The sequence below is a fragment of the Brassica napus genome, chromosome A6 (genome assembly GCF_020379485.1).
Source record: "Brassica napus cultivar Da-Ae chromosome A6, Da-Ae, whole genome shotgun sequence".
NCBI lineage: Eukaryota > Viridiplantae > Streptophyta > Magnoliopsida > Brassicales > Brassicaceae > Brassica > Brassica napus.
The window spans coordinates 21,669,086-21,687,529 of NC_063439.1; the positions used below are offsets into that span (position 1 = coordinate 21,669,086).

At 34.3% G+C, this 18,444-nt stretch overlaps 1 protein-coding gene across 1 annotated transcript; it reads right to left on the reverse strand.

The window, feature by feature from the left end:
• Nucleotides 1-4,167: 4,167 nt before the first annotated feature.
• LOC111199025 (heavy metal-associated isoprenylated plant protein 9) lies at nt 4,168-6,006 on the reverse strand. The gene is made up of 4 exons (XM_048735108.1): nt 5,723-6,006; nt 5,419-5,647; nt 5,010-5,273; nt 4,168-4,594 (listed from the first exon to the last, which is right to left on the reverse strand). The coding sequence occupies exons 1-4, from the start codon at nt 5,741-5,743 to the stop codon at nt 4,185-4,187; spliced, it is 924 nt and encodes a 307-aa protein (XP_048591065.1). The 5' UTR covers nt 5,744-6,006; the 3' UTR covers nt 4,168-4,184.
• Between the last annotated feature and the right edge of the window lie 12,438 nt (nt 6,007-18,444).

The following is an 18,444-nucleotide window of genomic DNA, read 5'->3' on the forward strand; positions in this document are numbered from 1 at the left end:
GAGACGGTATGGTATTTATAGAGTATGGGCTCCGAAGCTGATGGTCATAAATTTTGGTAGGTTCTGGTTATAAATTATTGTAGCCGTCAGATCTACCGACTTCTATTGAATTTATTTAATTTTGTTTCTACTTTTATCTTTAACTCTATTGTAGTTAGGGTCACATTATTTTCGCCAGAAATATCTCATACAAAAACGATGTATAAGAAATGGATGATAACATGTTTTTTTGGTCAAAACATGTTATTTCCAAAAATTAAATGGTAGGTTTTAATGTATATGGAAAAACTATAATGATGTGCATGGGACATATATGTGACAAAGATGGTGGGATGGGCTGAAGTTACTAGAAGTATGAAGCTGGAATGGGCAAGAATGAGCGATTAAGAGTATGAATGTGACGTGTTGATTTGGGTAATGTAATCAGTATGTGAATACGTGACGCTTTTGGGAGATTCCAAATTTTGTTGGAACATCTTCCGGGTGCTAGGGGATATATATATATATAATTAACCAAGAAGGCATGAATATTTGAAGCTGCACTCTTACATTAGGACGATCAAAACATGGGAGCTAATATTTATTAAGGAATGTTTTATATTCACTAGTGGTCACTTCTTTTGGATGGTCTAGTGTAACCAAGATAATGCCAATGTTAGTCAAAGTAAAACTATAAATATTTGCTAATCTTAAATGTGTTAATTGTTTTATATTCACTAGTGGCCACTTCTTTTGGATGGTCTAATGTAACCAAGATAATGCCAATGTTAGTCAAAGTAAAACTATAAATATTTGCTAATAATTAGTCCAACGACTTGTATGATTGTAGACCCTAGGAAAATCAAAGACATCCTGCGTGGTGTACCAACCTAATGCTCATGATGTGATTTGTTTTTAGGAAAATAACAGATGATTTTTGTTTTTATTATTTTTAATCACTACTTTGTAAAAGTAAAACGTGTACCTACGTATATCTTATTAAAATAGAAATACATTTAAAGAATATTTGGAAACATAAATAGCAGTAAAAAAATATAATATTATTTGAAAATATAGATATCAATATATTAAACAAAAAGAGTAATTAGCTTATGTTATTAAGAAAAATTTGGAAGTCTATTATATTATGAGAAACTATATATCTGGATCAGCTTTAAAATATACAAAAATGGTCCAAGCTAACTATCTAAAAGATATATTTGTCAAAATAATCATAAAACAAAATTTAAACTTTATGTACTTATTTCAAATCAAAATATTAATTTAAAATTGATTTATATCAAAATTGATTCAAAAATATATATATTCAAAAAATGATTTTTACTAAAATATTTTTCAATAACCATTATAAAAAATGTTTTAAATATATATAAGAAAAATACAATACAAAGTCCAATTTCATACACCAACATAAATTATGGTTTTATATTTCACATTAAGTTTAAAAAAATACAATATATATGATGGTATGTATAAAATACAATTAATTATATGAGTACTTATATGATGGTACGTATAAAATAAATTAATTATATGATGATACATATATGATATAACATAGTGACATGAAAAATACATAGCAACATATTTTGAAAAAAAATAATATATAGAATATTATATTATACTTATAAAAAACAAAACAACCTTTAATAGAAAATATATAATACTGTCTACTTACAACAAATATATATTTATGTAAAAGATAAAGTAGGCACGGGTCAAAATCTAGTCAAAATGTAAGAGTGAAATCTGAAATTCTTATCGTAGCCGTAAGTTGAGAAGTCATGACTTTATTTGTCATATTTGGCTACAAGAGAAACTTCAGCTCTAATTGTTGGCAAAGACACCGATTGGCACAAGCAACATCAACTAAGACTATATGAACCAAACTTCCTAGTTAACCAAAAATGAATTAATAAAAACTAACAAGTCTATTACATAAACTCAGGGAGTTAATAACTTACAGTGCCCATGACTTGTTTTTGATTAATTATATTTTCTAAGATTTGGTATCATCATCAAATATTTGTATTGAGTTTTGTAATTATTCTAATTAAAAATAATGGTTTCCGAGTTGTTGGGAGACCGATGGACATAATATTTGTGCACAATTTGTTTTTTTTACGAACATATTTGATATTCTTGTAATGGTTGTGTTGGTGGATAGATAAGGGCCATTGGCTTTATCGAAAATCCTCTTACCCAATCCTTTCTTTTCAAATCATATCCTTATAGATTCTAGTGTCTCAAAGTCTCAAGTGATGAAAAATAACCTTCAATTATTTTCTTAACCAATTATGGGTTAGTTCTAAACTATAATTTACAGAGCTTTAGTGTATGCTGCATCTTGGAAAAAAGTTATATATATCGCATATTACTTTGTCTTCTGGTATATTTATTTAACAAATTTGATATATAAATGATTAATAATACAAAATACAATTTTATGAAAACTGTAGACTTTATGGTAGTAACAAGAATACATGGAAGGTTTGCTTATGAATGATCAGACACAGCTGTAACACATTTAATATGTTCCTAAAATTACATATCTCATGCATGCTAACTCTCAACTGAAAAAGAAGAAGAAAACACTCGTTAAATTTACTCTAATCTCCTCATTAGCTGTGGTTCAACTTTACTAATAAGCAGAGTAACAACCAAATTATTGAGTTTACGATCCGATTTTCTCAAAACTATAATGTAACCTTAAGTACGTTTCAGTGACATTCGTCCTTGCATCATCCACCGGGAAGAAACTGGTGTCTAGGCCTGGGCATTCAGGTCGCCGGGTCGGGTTCGGATCGGGTCCTTTCGGATCCGAATCTTTCGGATCTAAGAGTTTAAGACCCGATAGAGTAATTTCAAATTCTCGATTCCGGGTCGGTTTGGATAGGGTCGGGTTTTAGATAGTTAGACCCATTCGGGTAATTAGAATTTATTGATTCGGATTCGGTTTGGTTTCGGATCGGGTTCGGTTCGGGTTCGATCTAAAGATCTAAAAATAAAAAAAAATATCTGAAAATATTTATATATCCGAAAATATTCAAAATTTATATTAAAATGTGTATATATACTAAACTATGCAAGATACAACAACAATTTGTTGTTTTCTAGTGGTTGATCCCCATGTTCTCTAGACAAATAATCCGTTTTTGATTCTCCTTTAATGCATTTTATTTAATTTACATTATTAATTTGGGTACACATCGGATTTCAGGTTTGGGTCGGGTCCAAGATCCGCGGGTCCTCTGCAACAAGATCCGATAGGGTAATTTGATCGGATCGGTTCTTATCCGAACCGGGTTTTTTCGAGTTGGTTTCCGGTCGGATCTTCGGATCCGGGTAAAATATCCAGGCCTACTGGTGTCAGTGGTGTTTTTGATTCGAGAGAGTTCTTAACCTAAAACAAGAAGATAACACATAGCTAGGAATCATGCGTTCTGGCCCAAAATTGTGGAGGAGATCTTGCAACTCTCTCGGTTTTCTTTTCTGCGTAACCCTTTCGTGGGCTTTCTGATCTACGGCCCATCTCATCGTATCGTCACGTCATCCAATAATAGTTCACGTGATCTGCATGACTAAATCCAATGCTTTTCGCCTAAGAATCAGTTTCACAATGTGTTTTCTTGTATATATTAAGCTGTTTTGGAAAAAAGAAAAAAATAGAAACCCTTTAAAATTGAAAGGTTAAGAAGAAATAGACAAGGCAGGCTGGAAAAGCTGCCACGTTCGAGAAATTGAGATTTACGTAGCAAAAGAAAAAAAGGAACACACCATGTGCGACCCACAAGGATCTCTAGTCATCGCTAGATTCTTCTGTCCCTCTAAAAATTCCAATTTCCATTACAAAATAATACTATATTTCACAGGAATATAGAAAACGATCGTAACGCACCATCCGAACACACTCACTGTCACACACGCACATCCACGTATACTTTCATGAATTGAATAGATTCCGTATCGATCGTTTTTTCAGTTGCCATTACGTACATACCAAGTGTAAAAACTAAAAAGTATCCATCGATAAATAAAGATACCAACCACCATTTATACAAAATTAAATAATATATAAATAGTTTACATTTTGCATCGTTACCTATTTTATTTATTCTTTTTACGTAATCAATTCCCCTAAATATATATATATATATCAATTCCGTGGATCATAAGAAACCAAGTTAAGAAATGCAACAAGCGTTAGGGTTCTCGTCGCTGAAAAGCTGCGGCGGAGGAACCCTTTCTATGACGTATGAAGGCTGATAATAATACATCATCCTCTTCATCCCTTCTTCTTCCCACACACGCATCTCTTCCGAAGCCTCCATCTCTTCTCCGTCACCGTCCTCTTCCTTTTCATCTCCCGCCTCCTTCTCCTCTCCTGTTTCTGCGGGTTCCTCACCGCCTTCACCGCTCTCCTCCTTCTTTTCTTCCTCCACCTCAGGTTTTTCAGGTTCCGGGTCGGGTTGGGGTACGATTCGGGCCTGCTTTTTGGTCCGACGGTAGACGTAGTCCACAAGTTTCTCTTCGTCCATCGTCCCAGTCACTATTACTTTTCCGTTGGTGTGCTCCGTTACAGTTGTTTGGACCCCTAAAAGCAAGAATATTAATCAGTTTAAATGAATTAAGTTACACCAATTTACCAAAGTATACAGAAGGAACCGTGCTACCCACGTATGGATTTCCATACAAACTGAATTTTAAGTTGACGCAGGGACATGAAAATCAAGAAAGACTACAAATTGAAATAGTATTGTGATATACGAAAACATATATATATATATATATATATATATCTTGAAAACAGTGGGGAAGCGAATATTAAAATACATTTTTGTATGTTATTGCCATTCATTGAAAACAATTATAAGTATAAAAATATATTGATCCATATAACCAAGCTTAAAAAAAATCAAAGTACCCGTCCTACAGAATTTTAATATTTTTTCATTAAACAGGAGTATGTTTGTTTTGACTAGATCCAGTATACGTAAATGCACACGTACCTCTCATTTTAAGAATTTTCTTCTTTAGCTGGTCAGCACAAGCTTGACAGTGCATGTTGACGCTGAGCTCGACGGTGGTGAGGCCGGAGACTTGAGAGGTTATGACCGGTGGCAGCTGTTCTCCCTCGGCCGCCGGAAGCGGCGAGAGGACTTTGGCCATTCTTTTAGTCTTCTTCTTGATTTTGTTGCACACTGCTTGGGGATCCAACACTCCTTTCACCGTCACTTGGTTCTCATTCATGTCCATCACTACTTCTTCCACACCTATGCATTTTTACACAAATAAAGTAATTATTCATATAAGATATATAGGTACTTTAAAAAGTATAGATGCCGAGTTTCAAATCTTATTTTGGTTACAATTATTCTTTAGCTGAATCTATTTCTCCCTCTATTAATATATTTATACCTCTAATTTTTAGTATAGATCTTTGGATCTTCTTAGCACATCCTACACAATGCAAGTCGACGTAGAGTATGAATGGTGGAGGCGGTGGTGGCGGCTGCGGCTCCTCCTCCACAGTTGGGTTTTCCTCCTCGGTCGCCGCTTGCTTCTCCTCCCCCACATCTTTCTTCTTATCCTCAGCGGAGGCGGGCTCTGGGACGGCCTCTGGAGCAGAGACTGCCTCCTTTTCCTCCTAATAATGAAAACATCAGTTACCAATTAATAATAAAAGGTTTTTGTTGCAAATTAAAATATTGTTGAATCTTACTTGTTTAACTTCTTCTCCCATTTCTACAATCACTGGATATTGGAAGATGAAATTGAAACGAAGAAGAGAGAGGGATGTTTTGAAGGATGAGTAGGGCAAGAGGGAGTATTTATATGAAAGACTAAAATATAAAAAGACGAAGGAAGAATTCGAATTATTGATGAATAATGAAGGTTATAGTATAAGGTAGGAATTAACAGAACATAAAGCATAAGAGGTTGATTCCATAGCACATGGCAGAGAACTAATCATCGAACATATATAGACACACCCCCTTCACCCTTGTACCTTATATATATATTTATTCTCACATTCAGTTATGTTTTAATTATAACTTTTTTTACAAACAACTTATTCGACTTTTTTCGGTTTACTTTTTTTGTGAAAAGGTTTTGTTTTACCATTTTTTTAAGAGGGCTGTGAACAGATGTTGGTATGTTTTATAGACATATAAAGTGGGTGTTCTTTATCATTTCCGATTATCCTTCTATATATTAATTGATAAGTCACTTTAGTGATTTTTGCTTACGTGGTAATCATTGGTGAACTCTTACAAAATTATTAGAATTTGATTGATCGATGATATTTTATTTTTATTTATTTTAATTAGATCTAAAAAAAGTCTACAACCAATTAATATCACTTGCCAAATAATTACATAATATTACAAAAATGATTTATGGTAACTAATTGTTGAAATTATAGAAAGTGAAATAAATTGATAATTTTAAATTTAAAAAATACATAAAATAATAAACGACAAACCATTTATATAAATCAACATTATGATTTTATATTCTTATATAAAAGTATTATATTTTATATAAGTTATCATAATAACTATTAACATCTTTTAAAGTTCATATTATATGCTTTATAAATCATCTATAAAAACATTTATCAAATTATTTATCTTGGCTTATTGTATATTTTAAATTATTATAAGAGTTTGTAAGTCATTTATAAGAGCTTAAAATCAAAGCTATATATCCTACTATATATTAATTGAGAAGTTATTTAAGAGATTTTTGGTTATGTGTCGATCATTTATGAAATCTTTAAGAACTGGTATAAATTGATTGTCGATAATTTTTAATTTCGATTTATTTTTATTTATTTTAATTAGATTTAAAAGAAAAAATAAGTCTATAAACAGTTAATATCACTTGCCAAACAATCTACATAATATTACAAATAATTATTTATGGTAACTAATTGTTGAAACTATACAAAGAGTAATAATGTTTGATCAATTTTTATATATTTATAAACTACATAAAAATAGTAAACAAATTTATTTATTAAATCGATATAATGATTTTATATTCTTATATAAAGCCTTATATTTGCATATAAAGTATTATAATAACTATTAATATCTAATAAAATTCATACATGCTTTATAAATCATCTATAAAAACATAAATGCATTTATAAAATTAATTATCTTGGCTTATCATATGTTTTAAAATATGATAAGAGGTTTTAATTTATTTATACAAGCTTATAAATTAATTTATAAAATATATTTTTAAATTTAATTTTATATTAAATGATAAATCACTTAATTGATTTTTTTCTTAGGTGTCGATCATATATAGAATATGAGAAAAAATATTATAATTTGATTTTTTAATGGGTTTTCAATTTTTATTTATTTTATGAGTATGAAAATTAGTTCTAGAAATAATTTTATCAGTATCCAAAACCTAAATATATTGCACAAAATAATATATGGTAATTAAATATGTTATTTATACAATATATATAATGCTTCATAAAATCATTTTTAGCAATCAAGTATTTCTAAACTATATAAAAAATTTCAAAATTTTTAGTATTATATACCTTTAAAACTTAAGTAGTTTTATTAAAAACTGAATCATGAATATTATACATAACTAATTTTAGTACAATTATCAATACAAAATATCAAAAAATATTTAAAATAGTCATATTTATCCTTTTTAAAACAATTCTTCTTAGAATAAATATTTAACAAAAACACATATTGATAAAAATATATTTTAATTTGAAAAATTATAATAAATATATTGTTACAAAACATTTAAATCCGCGAAACCGCAGGCATCCACCTAATTGCTTTGTAAATGTAATCACACGTAATATTTAGTTGCACTTAGACTACTTTTTGGCATACAAATCAATTTTTTTCTTTTTTTTTTGCTAAATCAATTTTTTTCTTCAACATGCGGATTCAGTTTTTTTAAGTTTTGATATAGCGAACATCATCCTCATGGTTGCACATGCAAACGAACCACTAACACAACGAAGGATTCTTTTTTTTTTTTTTTTAATTTTTTTCTTCAACATGCGGATTCAGTTTTTTTAAGTTTTGATATAGCGAACATCATCCTCATGGTTGCACATGCAAACGAACCACTAACACAACGAAGGATTCATTATAAAATTCATTCATGGGAGAAAGATATATTCTTGATAACGAGGAAAATAATATATAAGTAAAAATAACCATGGGACAATAATTTTTGGCATCGAAAAGGACAATACTTTGCATCATACTCACCGACTTTAGTGATTACATTATATATTAATTATTCCTTCATTTGTTATATAGAGGGAATTTCTTTCGAAATTCCTACTTTAAAGTCTAATGTATCTAAGTCATAACCCAATGTCGTTAGAGAAAAGATGATTAGATGACTTGTCATCATCTCTACGACTCTCACACTCTACTTTTGACTAATTTTTATTTATTAAGAGAATATTAGTTATACATTATAGAGGTTATAGCTTAAGGAAAATATTATGTTTCTATCTTTGTTAAATATTGGTGCTAATAAACCTTAGTTACTCGTTCGTATTCCTAAATTTAATAGAAGTTTCATTAAAAAAATAAACTCTAAGTATCTAACCTTTTATTTTTGTATTAGTGCGTCGTCGTCATTTGCCAGTATTATGTAATTAAGGATATTATAAAATGTTAAAAGTTATCATATACTCCTCTCTTTACTTTTGTTTAATTAATACTTACATTTTTTTTTCGAACTTTGCTTATTGCATATATTGCACAAACTACATAGTGAAATCAGTCAAATGCACTAAGATTGATCATATGTGGCTCTCCTATCTCCTACATTGGGTTGGGGAACAATAATTGAATCTGATTTACAGTGGTAGGGTTTATCTGTCAACTGCTAAAACAGTGCATTTGCCATAACATTCACTCATTCTGCACTTTCATTGTCGGCTCAATGATGATAAATTCTGTTTACAACATCATACGAGAAAACCGTAGAAGAACGACGTTACTGACAGTCGAAACTTTTTGTAAAGTTTTATGCACACTATTATAGTTTTTCTTTTTTACCTTACAATTTTATTATAGTTTGAATTTTTGCGCAACACTGCGGCGCACATAAATAATAAAAATTTCTCAGGAATTATGTTTTTTTCTCCTTGTCCAAATATTTTCGAATAGTTTGAACTTTGAAGTGGATAGAGAAGACAAATCAAACTGTAGTTTTATTCATTGTATGGAACTATGCAAAGAATTTAATCTTGGTTCCTTAAAGCAGATTTGTAGATTTGATTTATTTCCTTTTAGAAGAAGCATCTAAATCCTTTACCTATAAGTTCGGTCAGTTCTATTACCGACACTATTAACAATCTAATCAGTAGAAAACTCATTAAACACTGTGTTTTATATTACAGTATATCATTAAAATTTTACAAACCAAATATAATTTGGCATGGGTGCAGCGTGGGGTGCACAACAAATTTTGAAAAAGAAATATTAAATATTATTTGTGGATTAAAAAATTTGTAAGAACCACGTGGGATGATTTTGATTAAATTTGGACAAATGAAAGATGATCTATATAATTGTTTCGCAGTTAAAGACAGCTATGAAAGCATTTTCAAAGAAAATTCTATTTTTTTCTCTAAAATAAAGTAAAAAATAATATAAAATAAAAATAACTTTATTTTATTTTTTATTCCTTCATATATGAACAAAAAAAAATTATTTTATTTATGGAGTGAAAAAAATAATATTATGAATAATTTTTATTTTATAATCTATTTTACTCTATTTTAAAAAAGAAAAATAGAAAATGATTGGAGATGCCGTGGGAAACCAATAGCGGATGGTTACTTTTTATTATGCGACTAATGTTATTTAACGTCACGACTATTGTTATGTCACGTATTATTATTACTTTTGATTGAGCATTACGTAACTATTTTGAATTTTTTTTTTTTTTTTTTTTTTTTTTTGAAAGAGAGATATCATTTCCAAAAGAACCCAAAAGGGAAAGTTTACATCATTTTTCTACAGCATAATCGAAAACACAAAATAGGGTGAAACTCATGTGAAGCAGAAGTTTATGACAGTGTCTTTGTTAGTCTTGATAGTCTTTCACGCTTGATAGTCTTTCACGCTTGAAACTGATCGAACCATGTGGAGATAAAAGATTCCTGAGTACGAGATCGAACTTGATAAGATAGAGAGTTTTCCTTATCCATTCCCAACAGCTTCGCCCTGATTTGAACCTGAATCTCTTTTACAATTTGGGTGGCCGGGTTGTTCACACCCGAGTGTAAATGCGAGTTCCTCTCTCTCCAAATGAAATAAATCGCCCCCTGAAAAACCAACTTCAAGATAGCTCTAACCCGAGGTCTTACTGTGACATTTAACAACCAGTGAACAATTTGTTGTAAGGTAGATGGGTAAGCCATTCGAACCCTCGCCAGCAACAAATTCCAGACTGCAGTCGAGAATTGACAATCAAAGAACAGATGGTTTGCCGTCTCCGCCGCATGACCACAGAGAAGACATTCTGCTGGAACCTGGAGACCCCATGATCTTAACCTGTCCCTTGTTAGCATTCTGCCTTTTAGCAGGAGCCAAGCCATAAAAGAATGTTTTGGGATTTTTTGACTGAACCAGACAGCCTTATACCATGAAACCAACGGCGGTGGGGGATTCAATGAAGTCCAAAGCTTTGAAGTTGAGAAGACTGACGGAGGATCATCAGGGGAGTTCCTCCACATATAATAGTCATTCTCAGGAGAATTTATGTCTGGAATCTGAGTGGGTAAGGACTGTCGAAGTCTTCTCAAAATGGGGTTCCTACTGCGAGACTCTCTCCATGCGCCCAAGGAGACGGCCTCAGAAACAGAGCTGTCAATGGGAATACCCGAGACCTGAGGGCCTAGAGATCCGACGATGTCAATGAGCGACCCCAATTCCGTCCAATTATCATGCCAAAAGGACGCAAAGACGCCTGAATTAACGTGACAAAGGATGCGAGGCTTTGCCAAATGTCTTAGCTTCACAAGGCGCCTCCAAATCCAACTACCCACATGCGTGAAATCAGCGGTCCAAAAAATTCTCCCTGCTAATATATGGCTCTTTATCCAAGCAACCCACAAGGAATCAGAACCAGCAAATAGGAGCCAGATTAATTTAAGTCCGTAAACGTGATTCAGACCCTGAAGTCGGCGGAGACCTAAACCTCCACAGTCCTTTGGGGTGCAGACAGCTTCCCAAGAGACTTTTGCTCCCCTTGCCGAGTTTGGAGCACCTGTCCAGAGGAAGGCATTACAAATCTGTTCCAATTCATCCAAACACTCCTTTGGAAGAGGAAAAATAGCAGACCAGAAGTTTATCATGCTATAAATAACAGATTGTATCAGCTGTAGTCTTCCAGCGAAAGAGAGATGCTTTGCAGTCCAGGTGTTAACGCGGCCTCTTACTTTGTCAATTAGAGGCTGATAGTCTTGACGTCGTAATTTGTGAGGCATCAATGGAACTCCAAGGTATTTCACAGGAAGAGATCCTTGAACCAAACCGAAATCCGTCGCTAGCTGAGACGCGAAGGGAAAATTATTCCCATCCACAAACACACATGTTTTCCTCAGGTTCAGAGCTAGACCTGACCTTCTCTGAAAATCCCGCAGTACAGATAGAATACCACGCAACGAGTCAGAAGATCCATCAAAGAAAATAAGAAGGTCGTCAGCGAAGCTCAGGTGGGTGACCAAAGGATTATGACATTTGGGATGAGCACCAAAACTTCCATCTCGAGCTGCCATATCCAAGTTCTTTGAAAGGATGTCCATAGCCATAACAAACAGTGTAGATGAGATAGGGTCTCCCTGTCGAAGACCTTTTTCCCCTGGAAAGAATCCCGCGAGTTCACCATTCAGAGATACTGAGTAAAAAGGCGTGGTAATACACTCGCTTATCCAGGATATAAAAAGATCAGGAAGCTCAAAAGCTTTAAGTATATTCAAGACAAAATCCCACTCGATGCTGTCAAAAGCCTTAGAAATATCCACCTGAAGACAACCTCTTGTTGTTGTTCCATCTTTATGAAAGTCCGCAACAAGCTCAGAGGCAAGAAGCACATTTTCACACAGAAGCCTTCCTTTAACAAATCCCACCTGGTTCCTTTGGACAGTCTTTGGAGCAATAAGCTTGAGCCTAGAGGCCAACAGCTTTGCGATCACTTTGTAAACCGTATTACACAAGGATATAGGCCTGAAATCCGATAAGGACGAAGCACCTGGTGTTTTGGGGATTAAGGATATAACCGTAGCATTGGTTTGTCTCTGCATGCTCGGGTTCAAGAAGAAGTGCTTTACCGCTGCGGTAAAGTCCGCTCCAACCAGATCCCAAGAAGATTTGAAGAATTCCGCTGAGAACCCGTCGGGTCCAGGAGCTTTATCCTGAGGAAGGGCAAATAAGGTGTTCCTTATGTCCTCATCCGAAGGAATAGCCGAAAGAAGCTCAACAAAGTGAGCACCACAACGGAAAGGATGGATCGATCTGATTTGGGCGACTGTGTAAGGAGTGACCGCAGCGTTGGACCGACCCTGGAGCAAAGTGTAGAATTGAACCGCCATATTTTTCATCTGTTGGACATCTGTGACTCGAGAGTTATTAGCGTCTGTGAGGAAGTGGATAATATTCTTGGATAAATTTGCCTTAATACACTTGTGAAAGAAGCCAGTGTTAAGATCCCCTTTACAATTCCAGCGCACCCGAGACTTGAGCTTGAAAAAATTCTGTTCCGCAGCAGCAAGGACTAACCATGTATCGCGAACCCGACGTTCTTCTTCAAAGAGGGCCGGCGTTGGGTTTGAAAGCAGGAGAATCTGGATATTTTGAAGTACCTCAAAGACCCCTTTAGTTCTCTTCTCAATCCCACTGAAGGCAGACCGATTCAGAGATTTGCAAATTGCCTTGGCTGCTCTCATCTTTTGATAAAGGGAAGAGAGAGGAGAGTATACCAAACCGGTAGAAGACCACGCTTCATCAAGAAGCTGTGAATAATCCGAATGAGAAGCAAAGAACGAGAAGAACATAAACCTCGGTCTTCTGATGACAGTATCAAGAGAAACTGTGACAATGCAAGGAGAATGGTCAGAACTCCCAGGAGGATCAAACACTGCACTAGCATTAGGAAATTTGTCTTGGAAAGCTTCATTGATAAGAGCTCTGTCGAGCTTTCTAGACTTGGGGTTATCTGGACTGCTATTGGTCCAGGTATGGAAGCAGCCTTGATAAGAGAGGTCATACAGTTCACTATCATTGAGGCATTCCTGAAAATCCGCCATGCCTCCAATAGGGATGTCAACCGGATATAAAGAGTAAATCTCAGAAATGTCCAGAACCTGATTAAAATCTCCCATGATTATCCAAGGTGAGGTTCTTAAGGTAGATGATAGAGATAGTTGCCGAAGATGAGTCCAGAGACTAACTCTGTCGCTTCTCTCATTAAACGCATACAGAAAACCCACAGTAAAGGCTTCATGCGTTATCGGGTTGAAAACACCACACACCATAATCTGTGGTGTCCTCAAATATACCATAACCGAGAGGACTGAATTCCAAATTACGACAATGCGGCCATTTTCTGCTTCTGGGCTATGATTGGAATCAAATGACCAACCAGGGAAGGAACTTGACATCAAAGTAGCTAAATTTTCCTGCTTCACATGAGTTTCCAAAAGGCCGCCAATCATAGGTCGGCTGGTGCGAATCCACCTTTGAACATTTAATTTTCGATTATTGCCGTTAAGGCCCCTAACATTCCAAGAAAAGCACTTCATGGAGAGACAAAAAAGTGGGGGGCGAAGCACTAAGCTTCCAAAAAAGTTGAAGCTTGCTTGGGGAGCACAACCTCAACAGAGCCAAAAGTGAGCGAAGCGAATTTGTTATTGACAGAAACCCCAGAATCTTCAGAAGCAGCACTAACATCCTCACACAAACTACGCATAGTCTGGCGCTGAACTTTTCTGAACTTTTTCCTTTCAGGACCAGAAGAGAAGAGAGGAAGATCCGTATCAACAGCAGATAACCGGTTCCTAATAATCTTCTGGGCTGCACTAATCAGTTCTTCCTCTGAGTCAAAGTGTGCAGAGGAGAGGGGTTCCGCCAAAGCCTGAGCAGAAACAGACTTGCTGCTAGTTGACTTTTTAGATGGTGATTTAGAACCCACTCGGACCCATCCAGAAGAGCCATTCTTTGACAAAGATTTTGAGGAGCCGACCGGAGAACCGGGAAGACTAATAGAACGTCTTAAAGCCCCACCAGAGGCACCAGCTTTAGAATTTGACTCTAAGGCTGGTAATGAAGCGCGGAGAGAGGACGGCGGGTTAGCTTTAGAATTTGACTTTGAAACTGCTGGAGAAGTACCCAAATCTAACTCCTGAGATGGGGGCTTGTCCACTGTTTCCTGAGGCACTGGTCTCAACGATGCAACAGGACAGCGAAGATCAAAGTGACCAAACTCAGAGCAAATCCCACACTTCGGGGGAAGCTTCAGATACTCAGCGTAGATATTGACCGAGTTCCCCAGCTTATCAACGACTTTAACAACCTTTGGCTTCTTTCCCTCCAGCTTAATGACAACCTTCAACTTGATAATCCCGTTAGAGTAAGGTTTAAGCTTTGGATATTCAGATTGAACAGGAAAACCAACTCCCGTAGCAAAAGAACTGAAACCCTCGAGGGACCACAGCTCCGGTGGAATATTTCTGAAGAGAACCCATACTGGCGCAAACTCGAGCTTCATCTTTGTGTAGACAAAATTTGGAGACCACTCTGTGACCGTGAAAGAACAGTTTCCAGAGTGCCAAAAAGCAACATCAAGTACCCATTGCCTTGTGACTTCACATGGAATGAAAATCATATAAACTCCTTTTGAGTGATGCTTAATCTTGATTCGACCCTGTTTACCCCAGATTGGGTTTAGATCATTGAAAACTTTCGTCAGAGATGGCGGGTTGCCATGAAATTGAGCAACAAGATAACCTTTCCAAGTTTGAGCTGAACGAAGAACAACTGATTCTGGAGCCTGCACGACAGGAGTACCATCTGCAGCGAAGGTTGGAGAAGCCATCTTCTTGAGATTATGAGACGAAGACTTAAGCTTTGTGACCCACAGAGCCGGAGTAGGCGAAGGGGGAGGGGCTTGAGCTAAGGTCGTCGCAGAGATCTGAAGATTGGGTGAGGTCACGGACGGCGGAGGAGCTTCCGGATGGAGGAGCAGCGGAGCCGTTGACGGTGGAGCTGAGAGATGGGTGTCGCGATGAACGATACACAGATCCGGAGGCCAGGGGGGGTCACACGCAGAGAAGGATGAAGTAGCCATGAAGACCGGAGGGGGGAGAGTTCTCAGCGCGGCGCGTGAGGCACCGGCACCGGCGGCGAGAAGAAGAGAACCTTATCGCCTAAGAATCGCTTAAGATAGCGCGTGTCGTCACCTCCTCTGTCTCTTTTTAACTATTTTGAATTTGAATATACGCAAAGTGAAACGTCGTGATGAACGAAATTTTGGAACCTCATCCTCATATCGCACATGCATTTTGTTACCAATCTAAACCAAGGTGTGTAAGTGTAACCGAAACCGGTCCAAAAAGGTTAAAGAGCCATAAATACCTATATAGTACATATTAATTCTTTAAAATTTGAGAGCTAATTAAGACAAATAATTTATTAAGTGTTGCCCAGAACCAGTCGTGTATGTAAAATCACATGTGCGCTTTTTGATTTATTGCAGCCTTAAAATATAGATGCGTATGTATAACAAAATATAAGCTACAGTTGGATGATCATAATTAGAAACTCAAGTGATCCAAAGTGTGATGAGAATTCACTCAGATTCTTGATGCATGTAGCTGAGCGGTTTCAAATCCATGTTTGGTACTACGAGTAACTTCTGATTAGGGATAATTATAATAAATCAGAAAACTGATCCAAATACAATCTTATACTCAATTAACTTGATTCGAAACCCGGGTCATAGATCTAGCCTTCAAGTATAAATTAGTTAGAGATATTATATTGTGGATGCTTAATAGATTTTTATTAGAATTTATTTTTACAACATTCTTAAGAATTTAGTTTAGCTTATATTTACTTATATAATGATATGCTTTTTTTAATTCCAATAGTCAGTAATCATCTTTGATACATTCTGATTTTTATCTAATTATACATATATTCACAGTTAAACATATGTTTTAACTGTGTGTTTTAGTCTATACGCCAAAATATCTGATAGATTTAAAGCAGAACACTATTTCTTAATATTTAATATATGATTATGTATATTTTCTTAATTAATATGAAATCATGTTTGATTGTACTAATCAAATGTTGTATAATGGTATTCAACATAAGAAAAGCCTTGGTCAGAAAATAATAAGAAAATCCTTGATGAGAGATTATGATTGGTGAGGTCATCCATTTTTTTATTTTTCTTTCTACTTTATAGTAATATACATGTAAAAAGGTAAACAGTCCGGATGCATGTTTGCATGTACCCAAACACCTGGAGCTGACTCAGCGTTACAACATGCTGCATGCATACGTTTAGTGGGTATCTATGTACGCATCTTTTTTTCGATATACCTTATCAACTAAATTGTTCAGTTTCGAAAGCAATGTATTTAGTGGTACATACTGGACTAATTACCACATTATCTAATACATGTTTAGAATATTTTCTGACTAATGTCGAAAGATGTATGATCATTTGTTCCAATCCAAATATTAAAAAATTGAGCCAAAACCAAGATCCAAAATGTTTAGAAAAATCAAAGTTAAAACCGATATAGATAAACATCTGACCCCAAAACATTATCACTAAACTACCACCATTTGGTTATGTATACATTTTTATCCAAATATACTCTATATAACACGTCGATCTAACTAACAAAAGAAACTTTTATCTCCATATTTTTGGTGGGTTTGGCAAGTATTTTCATAAATGTATAGAATAATGAAAAACGAAATTATTTTACAGAAGTAGAATAGGCATTATTAATATTTGATACTCGTGCTGCATATGTTCTGAAAATGGTAGTGGTCGTTATCAACAAATAATATTTTCAAAACAAAAAAAATTATAGTTTGTTTAGATTTAATCATTTAAGTAGTAATTTTTTTGTTGACAAAAAAAAAGTAGTAATTTAAAAATTTTAATATGAAGCTTGGTTTATCTATTATCTATTTCAATTGTTACTAATTATAGTTTTCTTATTATTGTATTTAGTTTACCTAGAAAACTAAATATATGAAAATATTTTAAAATTTGGATGTTTAAATCAAATATAGCAAAATAGTATAAATATAAAGAATTCACAAATATATATACAGTATTTTTTTTCATAATGATATTACACAATTTTAGAAAAAGATTATTTCTATATAATTCTCAAGTAGCATGGATGGAGCAGAATTCAAAGTCCAAAACTCCCATTATCTCAAAAGAATTCAAAAACGTAGACAGACTCTCTGGTGTTTTTTTTGGTTTATTTGTATTAATGGGCTGTTGATTTTGATAAATGATATAAAATATGATTTATTCAAACATTTTTTCTGATCGTTCTGGAAACAACATGATTTTCCTTTTGTACCAACCGGCAATATGCGACTTTAATCTGATTCGAAATTATATCCATAAAGTAAAAAATAACAAAAGGGCCATATTGACTAAGCTTGTAGTTAACTATATGCTATAACTACTTTAGTTTTATGCTAGAATAAACAGCCTTTGGTCATAACTTATGTTTTGAGATGTGCCATGTTAATGTTTTCTAGCATTGACACATTTAAAAGAGTGCGTCCCTTTTTTAATCATTATAATCGGAATTTTAAATATTATATAACATGTACGTGAATTCTAAAAATAGTTGGGATCAAGTTAGTTGATGTTCGGTGCATCGCATGTGGTGACATGAGTCCAACTGCAATTGCGTTAAGATTCGAATGCAAATACTTTATATATTTATATATTATTTAAGTAATATCGGAAGGAGTTGTATTTAAATACGACATTTTTTTTAAACCCAAATATTTACTCAATCAAGATCGATAGCCGTAACATAGTCGGTAATCACATTGGATAACAATGGACTGTATAATCTGCATGATTAGAAAATAAAAATCTCAGATCTCTTAGAAACACAAAGAGTTATAAGAACAATTTTTCTTATTAGCTTTAGAAACTACTCAAAACTAAAGCTCTCAATATGTTTCACTTAGATCATATAGAACACCTCTCCATTAGACCTATATTTATATGAAAGACAATTCCCTTTAACATGTGGGATATGGAAAACACAAACCTAACCTAAATAGAAACTTCCTTTTCCTATTTCTAGGTTTCCTTATTGTGTTTATCTTAACATATTAAACATCTAATAATATGTTAAGTTTC